At 63.2% G+C, this 15,771-nt stretch overlaps 1 protein-coding gene across 6 annotated transcripts in view; it reads left to right on the top strand.

Moving 5' to 3' along the window:
* The window catches only part of MEF2D (myocyte enhancer factor 2D), a 30,799-nt gene extending 15,265 nt beyond the window's left edge, over positions 1–15,534 (top strand). For 2 of the 6 annotated variants that reach the window (XM_045876642.3, XM_045876643.3), the window contains exons 2-12: positions 59–250; positions 826–1,029; positions 2,434–2,571; positions 3,441–3,651; positions 3,835–3,891; positions 5,321–5,511; positions 5,982–6,002; positions 7,145–7,274; positions 10,798–11,014; positions 11,417–11,726; positions 11,946–15,534. In XM_045876642.3, coding sequence (XP_045732598.1) covers positions 197–250; positions 826–1,029; positions 2,434–2,571; positions 3,441–3,651; positions 3,835–3,891; positions 5,321–5,511; positions 5,982–6,002; positions 7,145–7,274; positions 10,798–11,014; positions 11,417–11,726; positions 11,946–11,957 — 1,545 coding nt within the window. In that variant the 5' untranslated portion in view covers positions 59–196 and the 3' untranslated portion in view covers positions 11,958–15,534. Of the gene's footprint in view, positions 1–58; positions 251–825; positions 1,030–2,433; positions 2,572–2,618; positions 2,754–3,440; positions 3,652–3,834; positions 3,892–5,320; positions 5,512–5,981; positions 6,003–7,144; positions 7,275–10,797; positions 11,015–11,416; positions 11,727–11,945 lie in introns of all 6 variants that reach the window. The other 4 variants (XM_045876644.3, XM_045876646.3, XM_054507868.2 and 1 more) reach the window with 4 other exon arrangements.
* The last annotated feature ends 237 nt before the right edge of the window (positions 15,535–15,771 follow it).

Genomic DNA, 15,771 nt, shown 5'->3' with positions numbered 1-15,771 from the left:
GGCCTGTGTGCTGGTGGTCACCGGGGCTGACGGTCCTCTCATGACCCCCCTTTCCCAGGACGCTGTGCAGAAGGTGTCCTGCAGACCATGAACTGAGCCCTGGTTCCAGGCCGTTCATGAGCACAGTGTGAGGCGTGCCGAGACCTGCCACCCAGCAATCCCCTCCCCTCCCTAGCGCTGAGGATCCCCAGAGAAGATGGGGAGGAAAAAGATTCAGATCCAGCGAATCACTGATGAGCGGAACCGACAGGTGAGGAGGTCTTGGAGCTACGTAGAGTGGGTGAGGGCAGCGAGCTGGCCTCTGCCTCCACTCCTTCCTGCCAGTCCAAGAGGGCTTCCTGGAGGAGGGGGCCTCTAAAGGCTATTATGGAAGGGGAAGGACTGAGTTGGGAAGAGAGGAACCCCCACCTCCCTGCAGCTCTTGGAGCTCTGTACCCCAGAACTCTAAGGCTTATCTGCTGCTGTAAGAAGGTGCATCTGTGTGTCCCCCACCCCCAACCCCCATCCACTTCCCACCCAGGAACCATACATAAGCCTCAGGCCATGCCTGGGCATGCCCTGTTCCCCAAGATGAATTCTCCCCCTCATTCTCCCCCAGGGGAGGATCCAGGAAGCCCTTCTGTTTTCCTTCCCGACCCCTTCACAGCCCCTGGCACAGAGGTGTGGAATTCTGTCCATCCATCCTCTCCCTTCAGTGAGGCCGCTCTAGGCTGCATCTTGGCCGTACGTTGGCAGAGAGGTGCTGGCCTGTCTCTCCCCGGGCCAGGGGCTCCGGGACGGGCTTTGACTGAGCCAGACCGGGCCGCCCCCCTCCACCGCCTGCAGGTGACATTCACCAAGCGCAAGTTCGGACTGATGAAGAAGGCGTACGAGCTGAGCGTGCTCTGTGACTGTGAGATCGCGCTCATCATCTTCAACCACTCCAACAAGCTGTTCCAGTATGCGAGCACCGACATGGACAAGGTGCTGCTCAAGTACACGGAGTACAACGAGCCGCACGAGAGCCGCACCAACGCCGACATCATCGAGGTGGGCCCACGCAGCACGTGCACGCCCACCCGGCCCGGTGCCCACCCCCCAGCCCGGTGCCCACCCCGGCCCGCTCCCCACCCAGTCTGGTGCCCGCCCCGGCCCGGTGTCCGCCCCGGCCCGCTGCCCACCCAGCTTGGTGTCGTTTCCCGCCGGCCCGCTGCCCATCCCGGCCCGGTGCCCATCCCCCAGCCCATTGCCCACCCTGGCCCGCTCCCCACCCCAGCCCGCTGCCCACCCAGTCCAGTGTCCACCCAGCCCGCTGCGTCTTTGCTCATGCTTGTCAGGCTGGCGGGACATCCTCTGCTCTGTCTTCCCTCCGGTTCTCTCTCTGTCTTTTTCTCTCCTTGTCCATCCTTGGTCTGTTCCTGCTTCTGACTCTCTGTCTCTGTCTCCCTCTTTGTTTCCATCTCTCCTGCTCTGCCTCTGTCCCTTTATGGATCCCTGGGGCTCAATTTTCTGTTTCGAAAAAAGCATTACAGGCTGTTGAAGGACATGGGCTTTGGAATCCAGTGGTGGCCTTTAGTGGCCACATGGCCTTGGGCCATGGTGCCTACCTCCACAAAATGGGGCCAGCGTGAGCTTTGGAGGGTGTGGTGGGACCTGAACAAGACAGCCCGGTTCTTGCTTCTCACACGGGGGTGTGCGTGCTTTCAGGGGAACAGAACTTCTGCCAGGGAGGCTGGTGCCCGGGAAGCCACAGGCTTGCCTTCCCGGAGAGGGACTCGAACTCCAAGATTTGGAGGAAGTTACCTTAGCTTTATAATAGGGAAAACAGATTTACTCTAGACTGGAATGGAAAACGTACATTTGTTACTCATTCTAAAAGCAGACCGAGTATCTGTGAAGGTGTTTTGAGCAGGAAGAGGGAAGTTTGGGGTCTACTCCAGACCTACCAAGAGTGCCCCAATGTGGCGTGGACCCCTGGGCAAGGACGGCAGCAGGAGCTCTGTAAACACTGGTTTCCTCTGGGCCTTTCTCCCCCTCCTTCCTCTCCCTCTGTCTCCATCTCTGCTTCTCTCCCCCTCTTCCCGTGAGCAGAGCCCAGGGACCAGGCTGGGCAACACCAGCCCGGACTGCCTTGCCCCCTGGAGCTACCCCAGGGTCTCAGCCCCCAGCCCATCCCCCCAGGACCCCTCCCCACCTGCCACCTCGGAAGCAGGGGTCTGTGCTGTGTGTTGCACATTCCCTGCGGTGGGCCTTGGCCTGAGGCCCCCCCCGCCCCCAACACTCCCCGCCCAGCACGCGTTCACATGGTGCGGCAGGGCGGGGAAGGGGGGTGGCCGGGAAATGCTGGGGACCCAGAAGAAGGAGGTGGGGAGAAAGTAGGGGGGCGGCGGGGACCCTGCCCCTGCCCCTGCCCCTGCCCTGCGGACGGCTGGCTGATGCCTGGTGCGGTTGCAGACCCTGAGGAAGAAGGGCTTCAACGGCTGTGACAGCCCCGAGCCCGACGGGGAGGACTCGCTGGAGCAGAGCCCCCTGCTGGAGGACAAGTACCGGCGTGCCAGCGAGGAGCTGGACGGGCTCTTCCGGCGCTACGGGGTGAGCTCACCCACCGTGTCTCTGTCGGCCCCTCCCGGCCCCCCCAGGCGCTGCACAAGAAGCACAGGGAGTGTGAGAGCCCCGAGGTGGACGAGGTGTTTGCCCTGACCCCCCAGACGGAGGAGAAGTATAAAAAGATAGACGAGGAGTTTGATAAAATGATGCAGAGTTATAGACTGGCCGTGAGTAGTCGCATGGAGCGGTCTCCCCATGGTGCATGGTGTGGCTTCGCGCCGGCCCCCGGCCGCCCCTGACGCACGTCCCACGCTGAGCCGTGCGGGGCTGGCGGTGACCACCGAGGCACCGCTGACCTGGGTTGTGGACTCCTTCCGGACGGAGCAGGGCCAAGAGAGGCCCAGAGCGCCCCTCTCGCCAGCAAGGCATGTGTAGATGACGTGAGGGCTTTAGATGGCAGGAGAGTAGGGGTCGTGTTCTTTGTGTAGGTCTTCTTGGGGCAGAGTCCCCAGGGGCCTACGTGGCCACCCCGGCCCAAGACCCTCGGTGCAGGCCTTCCCCAGCTGCGTGGGTGCACGTGGGTCTGTATTCAGGCCCTCTAACCTGCTCCCCGTGTGTCCTGCCTGGCTGAGGACTAACCCACCTCCACGGGGGGCCTCGGGGGGCCTCGGGGGTCCCCGGTCCCATCTGCCGTGAGCAGAGCCTGTTCTCGTTCTCTGGGCCAGAGCTCGATCCCAAAGCATTCCCTCCAGCGAACTTCCTCCGAGAGGGCCCGGGGCAGAGAGGTCGAGCTGCGGGCCCTCAGACACACAGCCCAGAGACCAGAGGAACCCGTGCCTGCCCTCTCTCGGGCACGGTGGGTCCAGGGTGGGGGCGTTGCCTAGCCTGACCCCACCTCGCCATCCTCTGTCTAGTCAGCTGTGCCGGCCCCCAACTTTGCCATGCCCGTCACGGTGCCCGTGTCCAGTCAGAGCTCCCTGCAGTTCAGCAATCCCAGCGGCTCTCTGGTCACCCCTTCCCTGGTGACATCATCCCTCACGGACCCGCGGCTCCTGTCCCCGCAGCAGCCAGCGCTGCAGAGGAACAGCGTGTCTCCGGGCCTGCCCCAGCGGCCGGCCAGTGCAGGTGAGGTGGGGATGAGGTGTGCTGGGGACTTGGGGATCCGTCTTCCTTCGCCCCACACGGCATTCTGCCGCTCGCTCGTGTGGCTCCTGAGGGAAGGACCAGGGCTCCTCCCGCTGTTCGGTCTGGGGACCTGCCGTGGAAGGCGCCGTCCTGCCAGCTCACCGTGGTTCTGTTTGTCCCCAGGGGCCATGCTGGGGGGAGACCTCAACAGTGCTAACGGAGCCTGCCCCAGCCCTGTTGGTGAGTGCGGCTGCCCGCCTGCCTTCTCAGCGGCTTCGCGGGCCCGGGGACCAAGAGGGACCCCAATGACGGGAGGAAGGTCCCAGGGCCCGAGTCGAGCCTGAGGCTTGTCTGCAGCCCTGATGGGTGTGGGCAGTCATCAGAGATCTGGGCTCAGGGACTCCTGGGCAAGCTGGAAGAAGGGACCGACATCTCCAGCCGGGGGAGAGGATGCAAGTCTTCTCCATCGAGTGGGCGCATCTGGGTGGGATCTGGAGGGTGTGCACGGTGTTGCCGACGCGCTCCCACACAGACCCCCGGCCGCCGACGGCCTCTCCCCTGCCCTGTGCTGTTGTCCGGCCGGGGACTGTGACTTCAAATGTCACCATTGACGTCACGCTGACATTCCTGCCATTCCCGGAGTGATCCGGGAATTGGGATGAGGGCAGCCCCACACTTCCAGGGGAACAGTGTGCTCCCAGGGGACAGAGCAAGGTGACACTGGGGACTGTGGTCGGCCCCGCTTCTCTGGGCTTCAGAACCCCCAGTGCAGCCCCAGGCACCACCTAATGCCTCATGGCAGTGGTTGTGCAGCGGGGTCGGGGAGTGGAAGGGATGGTGGCCGCCCTTTCCTCTCTGCGGAGGGCTGGAGAAGCACCTGCAGACTTCAGGCCGTGACGGTCCTTCCAGGCGCTCAGGCCCAGCATGCGGAGCGCGGGTGGGGCCTGGCACGGCCTCCAGCCAGCTGCGTCGCCCTGGGCAAGTCATTGTGCCTCTGCCAGCCAGGCCTCGAGTTTGCTGTTTTGTGACCGGGGCTGACCCACGTCCCGTCTGCCTCGCCGCACAGTTAGCGTGAGGGTTAAATGAGATCGTGCGCACGTGGAGGCCCTGTGTGGATCGTGGCGCAGATGCGCAAGGTCGTTACGACACGCAGGTCTCGTCGTGGTGGTGGCTGTGTTATCGGGCCCCTGTGACCAGTGACAGCACCACCACCGGCGGATGGCTCATCTTCCCCAGAGCCGCGGGCATCCTGTCGTGGGCCCCCGTCTCCTGGCCAGAGCTGCAGTCTGAGTGGTCGAGGTGCCTTGGGGGTCCTCATGGAGGCCCAAGTCCCAGGCTGCCCTCCCCGTCTGCAGCCGGGTCCCTGGGATCGGTCGGGGCAGGTTGTGGGGTTGGAAGGTGCTGGACGCCCTGTCTGTGAGACCGGAGGGAGGGAAGGGGGCGAGGCGAGGCCACTGCGGCGTCCAGCTCCCGCGGCCCCCCACCCCTGCTCCGGCACACGTCGCTTAGAGGCAGGGGAATAACCAGTGATTCCTGAGTGAGGGGGCTTCCGCCCTTCTCCCAGGACAGGGTGGTCTTTGGCGAAGCTAAGAGTCTGAGTATGGAGTCCTGGCACGCGGGCTGGGGGCTGGGTCCGTGTCTGACCTGTGACCCCATCTCCTCCTCTCAGGAAATGGCTACGTCAGTGCCCGGGCTTCCCCCGGTCTCCTCCCCGTGGCCAACGGCAACAGTCTCAACAAGGGCATCCCTGCCAAGTCCCCACCCCCGCCCACCCACAGCGCCCAGCATGGAGCCCCCAGCCGCAAGCCCGACCTGAGGGTCATCACTTCGCAGGGAGGAAAGGGGTTGATGCATCACTTGGTGAGTGGGTGTCTGCCCTGAGGGGCAGGGGCCGGGGCTGGGGAAGAGCCGACCTCCAGCAGGAGAGATGCAGGCTAGCTAATAGGTGGGACTGCCGGAGGGAGACCGTAGAAGCCGGACTGCTCGCGAGCTCTTTCTCCCCAGAGGGCCTCGTGAGAGGTGGGAACGTGGACGTGCCAGCCGCGAGGGCAGGGGGAAGGGACGGGAGGTGGGAGAGGAGGTTCCGTGCTGGGGAGGAGGACGGGAGGGATTTGCCACCACAGCGGAAGGATGCAGGTTTCCTAACGGGTGCATGTTGGGATGTGGCATGTTCTGGAGTCAGTCGGGACGGGGAAGAGCTCTGTCCCAGGCTGGACAGCCGTCCTGCTCGTGTGTGAAGAGCTAGGTGGGGCAGCTGTGGGGCCCGGGGTGTGAGGGGAGGGCAGAGGCTGCAGACTGAACCGCCCCCTTGGTTTTATTTCCGCTCCCAGACTGAGGACCATTTAGATCTGGTAAGTGAGGCCCCGAGACGTGTGCGGTGGCTTGAAAGCCTGGGTCCGCCCATGGCTCTGCGCCACAGCATGGAGCGCGCCCCGTCCCTCCCCCAGCGGGCGTGGTGTGTGTTGTTTGGTTATGGGCCAGGAGCCGAGCTCAGTGCCAAACGGGGTACAGAGGTGAATGGGGCGGGGGGCGGGGGTTAGATATGCATGTGTGTAGCGGTGTGTACGGGGACGTCTTTATGGGACGCTGTGTTCACGCAGACACACCCTCCTCTGCGTGTGTGTGGGCGCGCACGCATGTGCATGCCGCGGGGGCCAGCCCCAGGCCTCAGGGGCCCCGTCTGGATGTGGCCCAGGGTGCCTGCGTTCGGGGGGCTGGACCGGACTTGCCCTCCGGCTCAGCCCCACTGAGCATGCTTGGAACCCGGGGCAGGGGCCTCCTTAGGAGGAGAGCCAGCCAGACCGGGACCGCACGGCCCCCGAGGCGGCTGAGGCCCAAGGAGAGGCCGGAGCTGCCGTGGCCGGGGCTCGCCGCCGCCTCTCTGCCTCCCCGTGTGCTCAGCCCCGCACAGCCCGCCTCACACGCGCTCAGACACATGCCGCCGCGCACGCGCTGTCACACTCGCGTACTCACCCTCAGCCAGGAGTGGGGCGGGGGCTCCTCCCTCCCCAGCTCCCTGACGGGCGGCCAGAGAGGCTGGAAAAGGCAGGCGGGCTTGGCGGCCAACACGGCGGCAGTTTCGGCCCCAGCGCGGAGCTGGAATAAACAAGTGACTCAGCGGCAGATGGAGCCGACAGCCCCACACACGTGTGTGCACACGCAGGCACACACCGCACCGGGCCCCTCGCTGCCCGCACGCATGCCGGCGTGCTCTGGCAGGGCGCGCACTGCCCCGGGACGGGGGAAGGCCCCGGGCCTGCCTCGCTCGGCCCCGGGGCGGCGTGCTGCCCTCCATGCACGTGTGCACGCCCCCCTCCCGCTCGCAGCCGCTCGGGGAATGCACCAGCGCTCGTGTGTGTCTGCGGGCGCCTCTGTGCCCAGCCGTGCCCCCTGGGCCATGGGGGGCAGGGGCCCCGGCTGGGCCTTGCGGTGGAGGGCCAGGGGAACGCAGCCACCCTCCTGCCGCCTGGTGACAGACCCTTTCCTCCTGCAGAACAATGCCCAGCGCCTTGGGGCCTCCCAGTCTACCCACTCACTCACCACGCCAGTGGTTTCCGTGGCAACACCGAGTTTACTCAGCCAGGGCCTCCCCTTCTCCTCCATGCCCACTGCCTACAATACAGGTGAGTCCTCAAGCCCCTCAGCCCCCCTGTAGCTGCTTGGCCTTGGGGCGGGGCGGGACCAGAGGGGGGAGCAGGAGATAGTCCTGGGGGATGCTCCAGTGGATTGCGGGGAGCCCCCACCTGATGGAGGTCGCCAGCAAATAGAAACAGGATGCCCACTGAAATGTGAATTTCAAATAAAACCATGAATAATTTTTCAGGATAAGTATGCGTCAAAGACGTTCTTCTGCTGAAATGTTGAAAAATTATTCATTGTTTTGTCTGAAATTCAAATTAATAAGTAGGTATTCCCCATTTTTAATATAGGACCTAATGGAGAAGAGTCCCCGCCCTTAGGGACTGAGGAGGAGCCGGGCCAGAGGTGGGCTGAGCAGATGATTCCAGCAGCCCAGGGCTGGGGGGAGAGGAGGGGGCATGGTCGGTTCAGCAAGGCTTCCTGGAGGAGGAAGAGGAGGAGGGAGTAAGGGAGAGAAGACAGGTAGAGGAGGCCAGAGAGAGAAAGCCTGTCAGGAAGGTTTACCCAGCCTCCCGGGAAAGCCAAGAGGGGCAGGGGGGAGAGGGAGGACAGGGCCCCTCACCCTGGTGGTGGCTCCATGGCGGGCTGATGGGGAGGGGAGAGGAGTGGGGGGACCGATGAAGGTCGGGGAGGGGTGTGAAGGTGGAGAGCTGCTCAGACACGGGAGAGGTGTCTGGGTCGAAGAATTCAGACAGGACACCCAGTGCCCAGGCCGTCCTGGGTACCCACTGCCCCTCCCAGGACCAGTCAGTGACACTCTGGGCCATCCTGGCCCGCACTCCACGCTGTCGTGTCAGGAAGGACTTCCCCGTGGGGAAATCCCACTGCCGAGACCTCAGCCACCCCTCACGGTCCCTCACCCCTGACTGGCTGGTGCTGGGGCTGTTTGTGATGAGATCAGACTAGATCAAAAGGTCCCTAAACTTCTTCCTCCTCCCCAAGCCTCCATTCCAGACACCCATACAGATCCTCTCACGATCCTACCTCTTCCGTGGGTAAAAATCTAGAGCCCAGGCTCAGACACAGGGAAGCCCTGGGGGCAGGAAAGAGCTGGAGCTGCCCCACTGTGGAGAGGGGCCAGACCCCGCCGTGCGTGTCCCCGTCCAGGTTTTCCCACCCAGGTGTGGTGCGGGCAGTCCCTCGTCCCGTTCATGCATGGGGTCCTCGGGCCGCCTCAGTGACCGTGCCCCTGGGGGCCAGTGTCCTCTGGGAGAGTCGTGGGCAGGCGGGGAGTTTGGCAGAGGGCAGCACAGACCACTGTTCAGGAGCCACCGTGTTTGGGAATCCCAAAATGTGGTGGTGGTTTCCTGCCATCCTCTCTGGCCCTTGCAAGTCTCTTGAAGCAGGAGGGGAGGTTGGCGGGCGTCCGTGAAGCTGGGACAGGCGCCCGGCAAGGCCAGACTTTAGACTGTTTTGTCAGTCTGGTGTGAAAGCAGGTTCTGACCCTGGGCCTGCCCTTGGGGCCCTGCTGGGAAGTGTGGGCTTCCTCACATCCTCCCAGGAGCCGGGGCTCCGGTTCGTCCTGCTGCTGTAGTCTGTCAGCAGGCCTCAGTTTCGACAGCGGGTGTGTTCGGGTGCCCCTACATACATAAACAACACACTGCTGTTTCGCTGTTCACCGCTCGCAGTCCTTGGCCCCGGTCCAAGTTCCGGCTGCGGGCGATGTGGCTCTGGTGACGTCCTGGGTAAGGGACGGGCCTGGGCCCCTGCTGACACTGGCTGCAGAGGTCTGATGGCTGTGGGTGGGCTGCCAGGCGGCCTGTGGGCCACGTCCTCCCGTCCAGGACGCCCCGGGCCTCCGCGTAGACGGGGCTGGAGTGTGGTGGCAACGTGCGGGAGCCCCTGCCCCTCGGCTGCAGAGGGGTGGCGGGCGAGGTTGTACGCTCTTCGAGCGTGGGCATCCTTGTCTGTAAAATGAGTCCGAGGGGCTCCTTCCTGCCCTCGCTTTCCTTTTTTTTCTTTCTTTCTTTCTTTCTTTCTTTCTTTCTTTCTTTCTTTCTTTCTTTGACCGAGAGAGACAGTGAGAGAGGGAACATAAGCAGGGGAAGTGGGAGAGGGAGAAGCAGGCTCCCCGTGAGCAAGGAGCCCGATGCGGGGCTCGACCCCAGGACCCTGGGATCGTGACCTGAGCCGAAGGCAGTCGCTTAACCAACTGAGCCACCCAGGTGCCCCGCTCTGCTTTTTCTAAGAATGGCTCAAAGCTGCTGGCTAATGTGAGGCCAGAGGCAAGCAGGGACCATCTGTAGGCCAGGCTTACGGGTGAGCGAGGAGCCTGGGGCCTTGTCTTAGCTCCTCCACTGGCTCTGGGACCCGGGGCTCCCCACGCTGGAGGCTGCGGTTGCCTCGTTTGTGAATTAGTGACAGTGCCAGGCCAGCCTTCAGAAACATCCCGCGTGCCAGACGCGGTTGTGCGTGCCCCGTGTGCGTTCGCCGCTCCGCGGTCTCGCGGCTGAGTGTGATCCAGGCGGGATCCCTCTGCCTCCGCCCGCTGCCGCTTGCCCCCGGGTCACGGGGCCTCGGGAGGCCTCGCCCTTGCCCTGCACCTTCCTGCTCGGTTGCGCGGCGGTGCCGTCGTCCCTGCAGAGACGGGAGCTGCAGCCCGCGGTCCCTTGAGTGAGCTCGGTGGTGGGACCACGCGGGGTGTGCCCGTGCGCCCCCACAGCGCCAGCGCCCTGGGCTCCTCGGGGGACCTTTACTAAGCTGCCCGAGACTGGCTGCAGCCTGGAACACCCCAGCGTGGTGTTGGTTGTGCAAACATCAGCTTCTTACATTGAGACGGGAATGGTCGAGAGCAAGGGGCACCGCCTCGCGGGGAATGTGCCAGAATCCTGGCCCGGCGCGCTGGGCCCCACGAGGCTCTGCAGGCCCAGCAGGGGCACACGCGCGTCCGTCCGCCGGGTTGGTGTGCGGGCACGGCGGCTCGAACCCTTGCCGCGCTGACGGTCTCGAGACGAGCCGCAGGGTGGTGACGGCACTTAGCCTCCGTGCGCCATCCCTCTCGCGGCCCCACAACGCCCCTGTCTCAGAAAGGACCTGGCAGTTGAAGAGATGACAGACGTGTGTTAGACCCTCCTGACTTCTTTTTTTTTTTGAAGATTTTATTTATTTATTTGACAGAGAGAGACACAGCGAGAACAGGAACACAAGCAGGGGGAGTGGGAGAGGGAGAAGCAGGCTTCCCGCAGAGCAGGGAACCCGATGTGGGGCTCGATCCCAGGACCCTGGGATCATGACTGAGCGGAAGGCAGACACTTAACCGACTGAGCCACCCAGGCGCCCTAGACCCTCCTGACTTCTTTCCCCTTCTTTTTTGAGTTGACGTTCTGAGAGTGGTATCTACACGTGGTACCAAAAAAGAAAGTTAACACTACTTTAAAAACGCACCTCTCTTCATCCTGCTGAGAAGCAGCACCTGCTGCCTGCGTCGCCGTGCGTTCCCTTAGCGGGGGGCCCTGCGCTGGGGGGCCCTGCTGAGTCCGTCCTTCCTCTCACCCCCCACCCCTGCAGATTACCAGCTGAGCAGTGCCGAGCTCTCCTCCCTCCCAACCTTCAGCTCGCCCGGGGGGCTGTCGCTAGGCAGTGTCACCGCCTGGCCTCAGCCTGCGCAGCCGCCCCAGCCGCCCCAGCCGCAGCCGCCCCAGCCGCCCCAGCCGCCGCCCCAGCAGCCCCAGCAGCCGCCCCAGCCGCAGCCCCATCTGGTCCCCGTGTCTCTCAGCAGCCTGATGTGAGTCCTGGGGCGCTGCGGTGGGGGGGGGCGCGGGAGGCTTGGGGAAGGCAGAGCTGAGGGTGGGAAGAGGAGGCTCCTGTCGGGAGGGAGCGGGGTGGCCCCCTTGAGGTGCTCTGTCACCAGTGGACAGCACGGGACATGGGATACTACGGCGGCCTGGGAGCCCCTCCCCCCGGAGCCCCTCCCCAGCCAGCCCTGAGCACCAGGATGCCGTGGGGGACACGGGTACAGAAAACTAACGTGGCTCCTTCCCTTCTTTCCCCTCTTCCCTCACTTGGCCCCTCTCCTCCCGGCTCCTCTCTGTCCGTGTCCCTCCCCGCCCCACCTCCTCCCTCTCCCTCCCGGGCCCCCCATCCCTTCTGTGTCCCGCACCTCCTCTGCTTCTGTCCCGGTGCCCAGCCCGGGCAGCCCTCTGCCTCACGTGGGGGCTGCCCTCACAGTCACCACCCACCCCCACATCAGCATCAAGTCGGAGCCGGTGTCCCCTAGCCGCGAGCGCAGCCCCGCGCCGCCCCCTCCAGCTGTGTTCCCAGCGGCCGCCCGCCCGGAGCCTGGCGATGGCCTCAGCAGCCCGGCCAGCAGCTCCTACGAGACCGGGGACCGGGACGACGGACGGGGGGACTTCGGGCCCACGCTGGGCCTGCTGCGCCCAGCCCAGGAGCCCGAGGCTGAGGGCCCTGCTGTGAAGAGGATGCGGCTCGACACCTGGGTACTGTAGCGTCACCCTTCCCGCCCGCCAGTGTGTGCTGTACCCCGGGACCGCCCTCACCCTGAGCCCCCACCCGGGAGGCCTCTGGGCCACCTCCGCACCCCCCCCCCCCCCCCCCCCCCCGCTGCAGGCCCTGGCCCTGTGGGGAGAGGGGCGTGGGGGACGCCCAGCCCGCGGCCAGGGCCCTGACACCCCGCTCTCCATCTCCTCTCTCTGCAGACATTAAAGTGACGATTCCCAGCCCCCTCCTCTCAGCCTCCCTGATGAAGAGTTGACAATCTCACCGCCCACCCCTCCTGGCCCTGGGCTCCTCCCGCTCGACCCCCACTTCCTTTTGTGCTCCGTGTCCTGTTGACGGTTACATTTGTGTATAATTATTATATTATTATTATTATTATTATTATATTTTTTTTAATTTGGATTCTCGCTTTGGAGAGGAGGATGCTCCTGTCCCCTCTTTCTGCACCCCCCGCCATTTTACTGGCTGGGGGGGCTCTTTTTTGCGGGAAGGGGGACACTTTGCACGTTGTACACATATGCTGCAGGAGGGGGTGGGGAGCCCGACAGGCCCTTGGGACAGGACGGGTGCCGAGCCCTGCATGCAGAGCCCTCCCACCCCACCCCCAGATAGAGGGAGATAACCAAAAAACCTACCAGGCCACAAAACCCCTTATAATATACTGAAACCCCAAAGTCGGCCTGATGGGTGGTGGGTTTGTGTTTCAGGGGGCAAGTGAGCCCAGGTTCTGAAAAGGGTCTCTGCGTCTGGGCTATTCCCGTGGCCACAGGCACATGGGGTGAAATGCCCAAGCTTGGCCCCCCAGTGCCCCTGCACACACACAGCACTCTCACGGATTCATGCATGAGCTGCACCCCCAAGGTGTGGGGGTGCTGGCCGAGCCTCTGGGCTGGGAAGGCTGCCTGGGATTCGGAGGCCGGGGGCAGGGTTTGAGGTAGGGGGCCCCTCGGAAGCACATTTGGAGAGAAAGACGGAGAGCCATGAGGAGGGGCCGAGAGCCAGGGTGAGGGGTGACTCGGGGCCCCCTTCTGTCCCTGGTAGTTTCTCTAAGATATACAGTGCAATAGCTCCCCGTCCCTGGGCTGACACCAGCCCCCGAAAGCAGGCCACAAAGTGCAGGGAGGACGGCGGGCAGGGGAGGGAACAGCTCAGCAGGACTGGCGCCCCGGCGTCCAGGGGCACGTGGGAGTGGGGGCTCTCTCTTCCTTGCACGGACACATCCCCAAAGGAGGGACACTGGGGTGGCGTGAGGGTGGGAGGCCCGCCTGCCTCCTTTCCTCCTGGGCCCTCCCCAGCCCCCTCCCCGCTCCTCCCGCCCCGACCCCACCTCCCTGGTCGGCTACCTCCTGCCCCACCACCCCCGGCAGCCCACCTTCCCTCTTGGCTACTGTAACTGTAAATAGCAACCTTTGGAAAACGTTAGCAGTGTAACAGTCCAGGAAACTGTTTTTTTTGTTGTTGTTGTATTGATATGAAATGAGATTCTATTTTTGTCAAAGTATATTGTAATAATAACGACTCAAGCGGCCCGTACTGTACAGATGAGACTCTTCTGCTGTTGTTCTTGCTCCCCGCCCCGCCCCTCTCTGCTGGGACCTCAGGCTGGACCCCAGATCAGACGCGGGGGGGCAGGCCCCCAGCCTGCCACCCGGGTGGGCAGGTGGCGTGTGCAGGTGGACAGGGGGTCTGCCCCAGTCCTTCCCCTGCACCCAGCTCCTCTGCCCCAGGGACGCAGCGCTCCCTGGGGGCGTCATCCCAGTAGGACAGCAGACGGTAGACAAGGCCCAGCTTTGCGGTCCTGCCTCTGCGACCCAGCCGCTTGCAGTATCCCGACACTTGACGCAGGGAGGGAACCAGAAGCAGGGGTGTATGTGACCACACGTGCACCTGAGCGTGTTCGTGAGGGCATCCGGTATCTGTGTGTGTGTATGGGGGCGTGGACGTACCGGTGTGTGTCTCTGAGCCCATCTGGGCCTATCCACGGATCTGTGTGAATCGAGCTCCGAGGGCATGTCTGTGTGTGCACGTGCCTGGCGTTTGCGGAGGGACAGTGGCCGCTGGGCCGCACAGCCCTGGCTTCCAGCTCCAGCTTGGCCCCTGCCCCAGTCCACCCTCCGCTTTGACAGGTTTGGACCACAGCTGGGGGGATCCGGCAGTTGCCCCCTTTGCCTCTCGCTGGGGCCCTGCCTCTCCTGGGCTCCACACACAAGTGGCCACCCGGTCCCTGGTCCTTTGCACACACGCAGCCGCCCTTCCTGCTCTTCCCCCACCCCAGTCCTGCTTTCAGGGTGACACTCATGATTCTCTTCCTTCTTGAAGCTTCTTCTTTGGGCCGTGACCCTTCCTTACTCAGAGTTTAAGCCCCACCTGCTGATTGGGCACACAGCATGTCCCAACCTACTCCGTGGGTTCCTAGAGGGAGTTTGAAGAGTCGACGAGACTCGATCAGGGCCTCGAAGTGCGCCAGGGTATATAGGCTTGCGCACGCGTGCATCCCCAGAGCCTTGCCCAGCGTCTGGCACCTACTTGGTGCACGGTAAATGCCGAATGGGTGAGCGATAGGTGCTCAATAAAGCTCGAGTGACTGGCTTTCCCTTCTCAGGCTGTTCCTGGCAGCAGTCGCCCACCTTTGGAAGCTGGGCTTGGCCGCCACTAGACACACGGTGGGGACGAGAGCCCCTGCGGTTCACGGTGCAATATTCACCAGTTTTGCCCTCTGCCTTGTAATGGCAAACCTGGCTTTTGATTACCGTGTGTGTGTGTGTGTGTGTGTGTGTGTCCTTCCTCTCTCCCTGGGGGCAGGGGGTGGGTCTGTGAATGAATATGTGACATTTCTGCAATTCAGTATCCCAAGGTTTCTCTTGGGGGTAGGGGCTCCTGGCTGGCCAGACGCATGGGTCCCTGGGAACCCAGACCTCAAGGGGTGGGGGGGCTTCATTTCTTCCTCTCGCAAAGCCAAATTTGCCTCCACCTACTCCTTCCTCCTGAGAACTGGGCGTTTGCCAAAGTAATCACTGGAGTCATCCCACGCCCCTCCCTTCCCCAGCCTTCCCACAGCTTCCAGGGACAGTGGGCAAGAGGACCCTCCCATTCCACTGGGACGCACCATTCCCCCCTCCCCAGCAGTGCCCTCGATGCAGCAAGACTGACCCCCGACCTTTACCCAGCCCTCCCCACCTTGGACAGGAAGGAATTAATGCACCTTCTCTTGATGATTATTTATTTGTTTGGAGAGACAGAAATGATGTAAAAGTGTATCTAGAAATATCTATATCTATATATTTTTAACTGACTCTTTGGAATCCCCTGGGGTGGGGTGGGGGTGAATTTAGGCTTTCGTAGAGGAGAGGAGACCTGGAGCCTGGGAACTCTTGTCCTCTCCTCTGCCACCTCTGTCCACCCCCTAAGCGATGGTGGAAGGCGTGGGATTTGTGTGGGGGCAGGGGGCTCGAATGTGCTATGGAGAATCTGGATTCTCTTTGTCTTCCCCATTCAGGTCCCAGAGGGAAGGGGGAGAGGGAGGGAGGCATGGAGGTGCCCCCCCAAACCCGACAATCACCCACACTCCTGGGGCTGCTCCTGGGTCCTGGGCAGGGCGAGTCCAAGTGTGTGGCTGTTGATTTGTTTTCAATATTTCTTTCCGTGCTGTATGGTGATGCTTTCTTAGTATTCTACACAATAAGAAGACAAAGTCCTCGGGATTCTTATGAGTTTTGTTTGAAAACTCTTTCACTATATTTGTTGTAAAGAGGTTTACTATTAAAAGAAAAAGAATACACGTTTCTGATACTTGGGCTCGGGTTCTGGTTTCTTGGGCGCGGCTGGCGGAGGAGAGGACCGGGCGGCCCGAGGGTCCGCTCAGCACGGTGGCGGGGGTGAGGGGTGCTCCCGGGCCTCAGGTGAGCGGTTCCTCCAGCTGCTGTCAGAAGCAGAGGCCGCCCCCCACGGGCCGGGGTTGTCCTGGGGGAAGCCACACGGGGGGTCCTGGAGCGCGAGAGGCAGAGAAGCAGTGCCCGAGGCCAGGTC

The sequence above is a fragment of the Mirounga angustirostris genome, unplaced genomic scaffold (assembly GCF_029215605.1).
Source record: "Mirounga angustirostris isolate CCGP_5_RB_7025 unplaced genomic scaffold, mMirAng1.0.hap1 SCAF_6, whole genome shotgun sequence".
Taxonomy (NCBI): Eukaryota; Metazoa; Chordata; class Mammalia; order Carnivora; family Phocidae; genus Mirounga; species Mirounga angustirostris.
The sequence above is the reverse complement of the archived record's forward strand: the minus strand, read 5'-3'. Positions and strand labels throughout refer to the sequence as shown.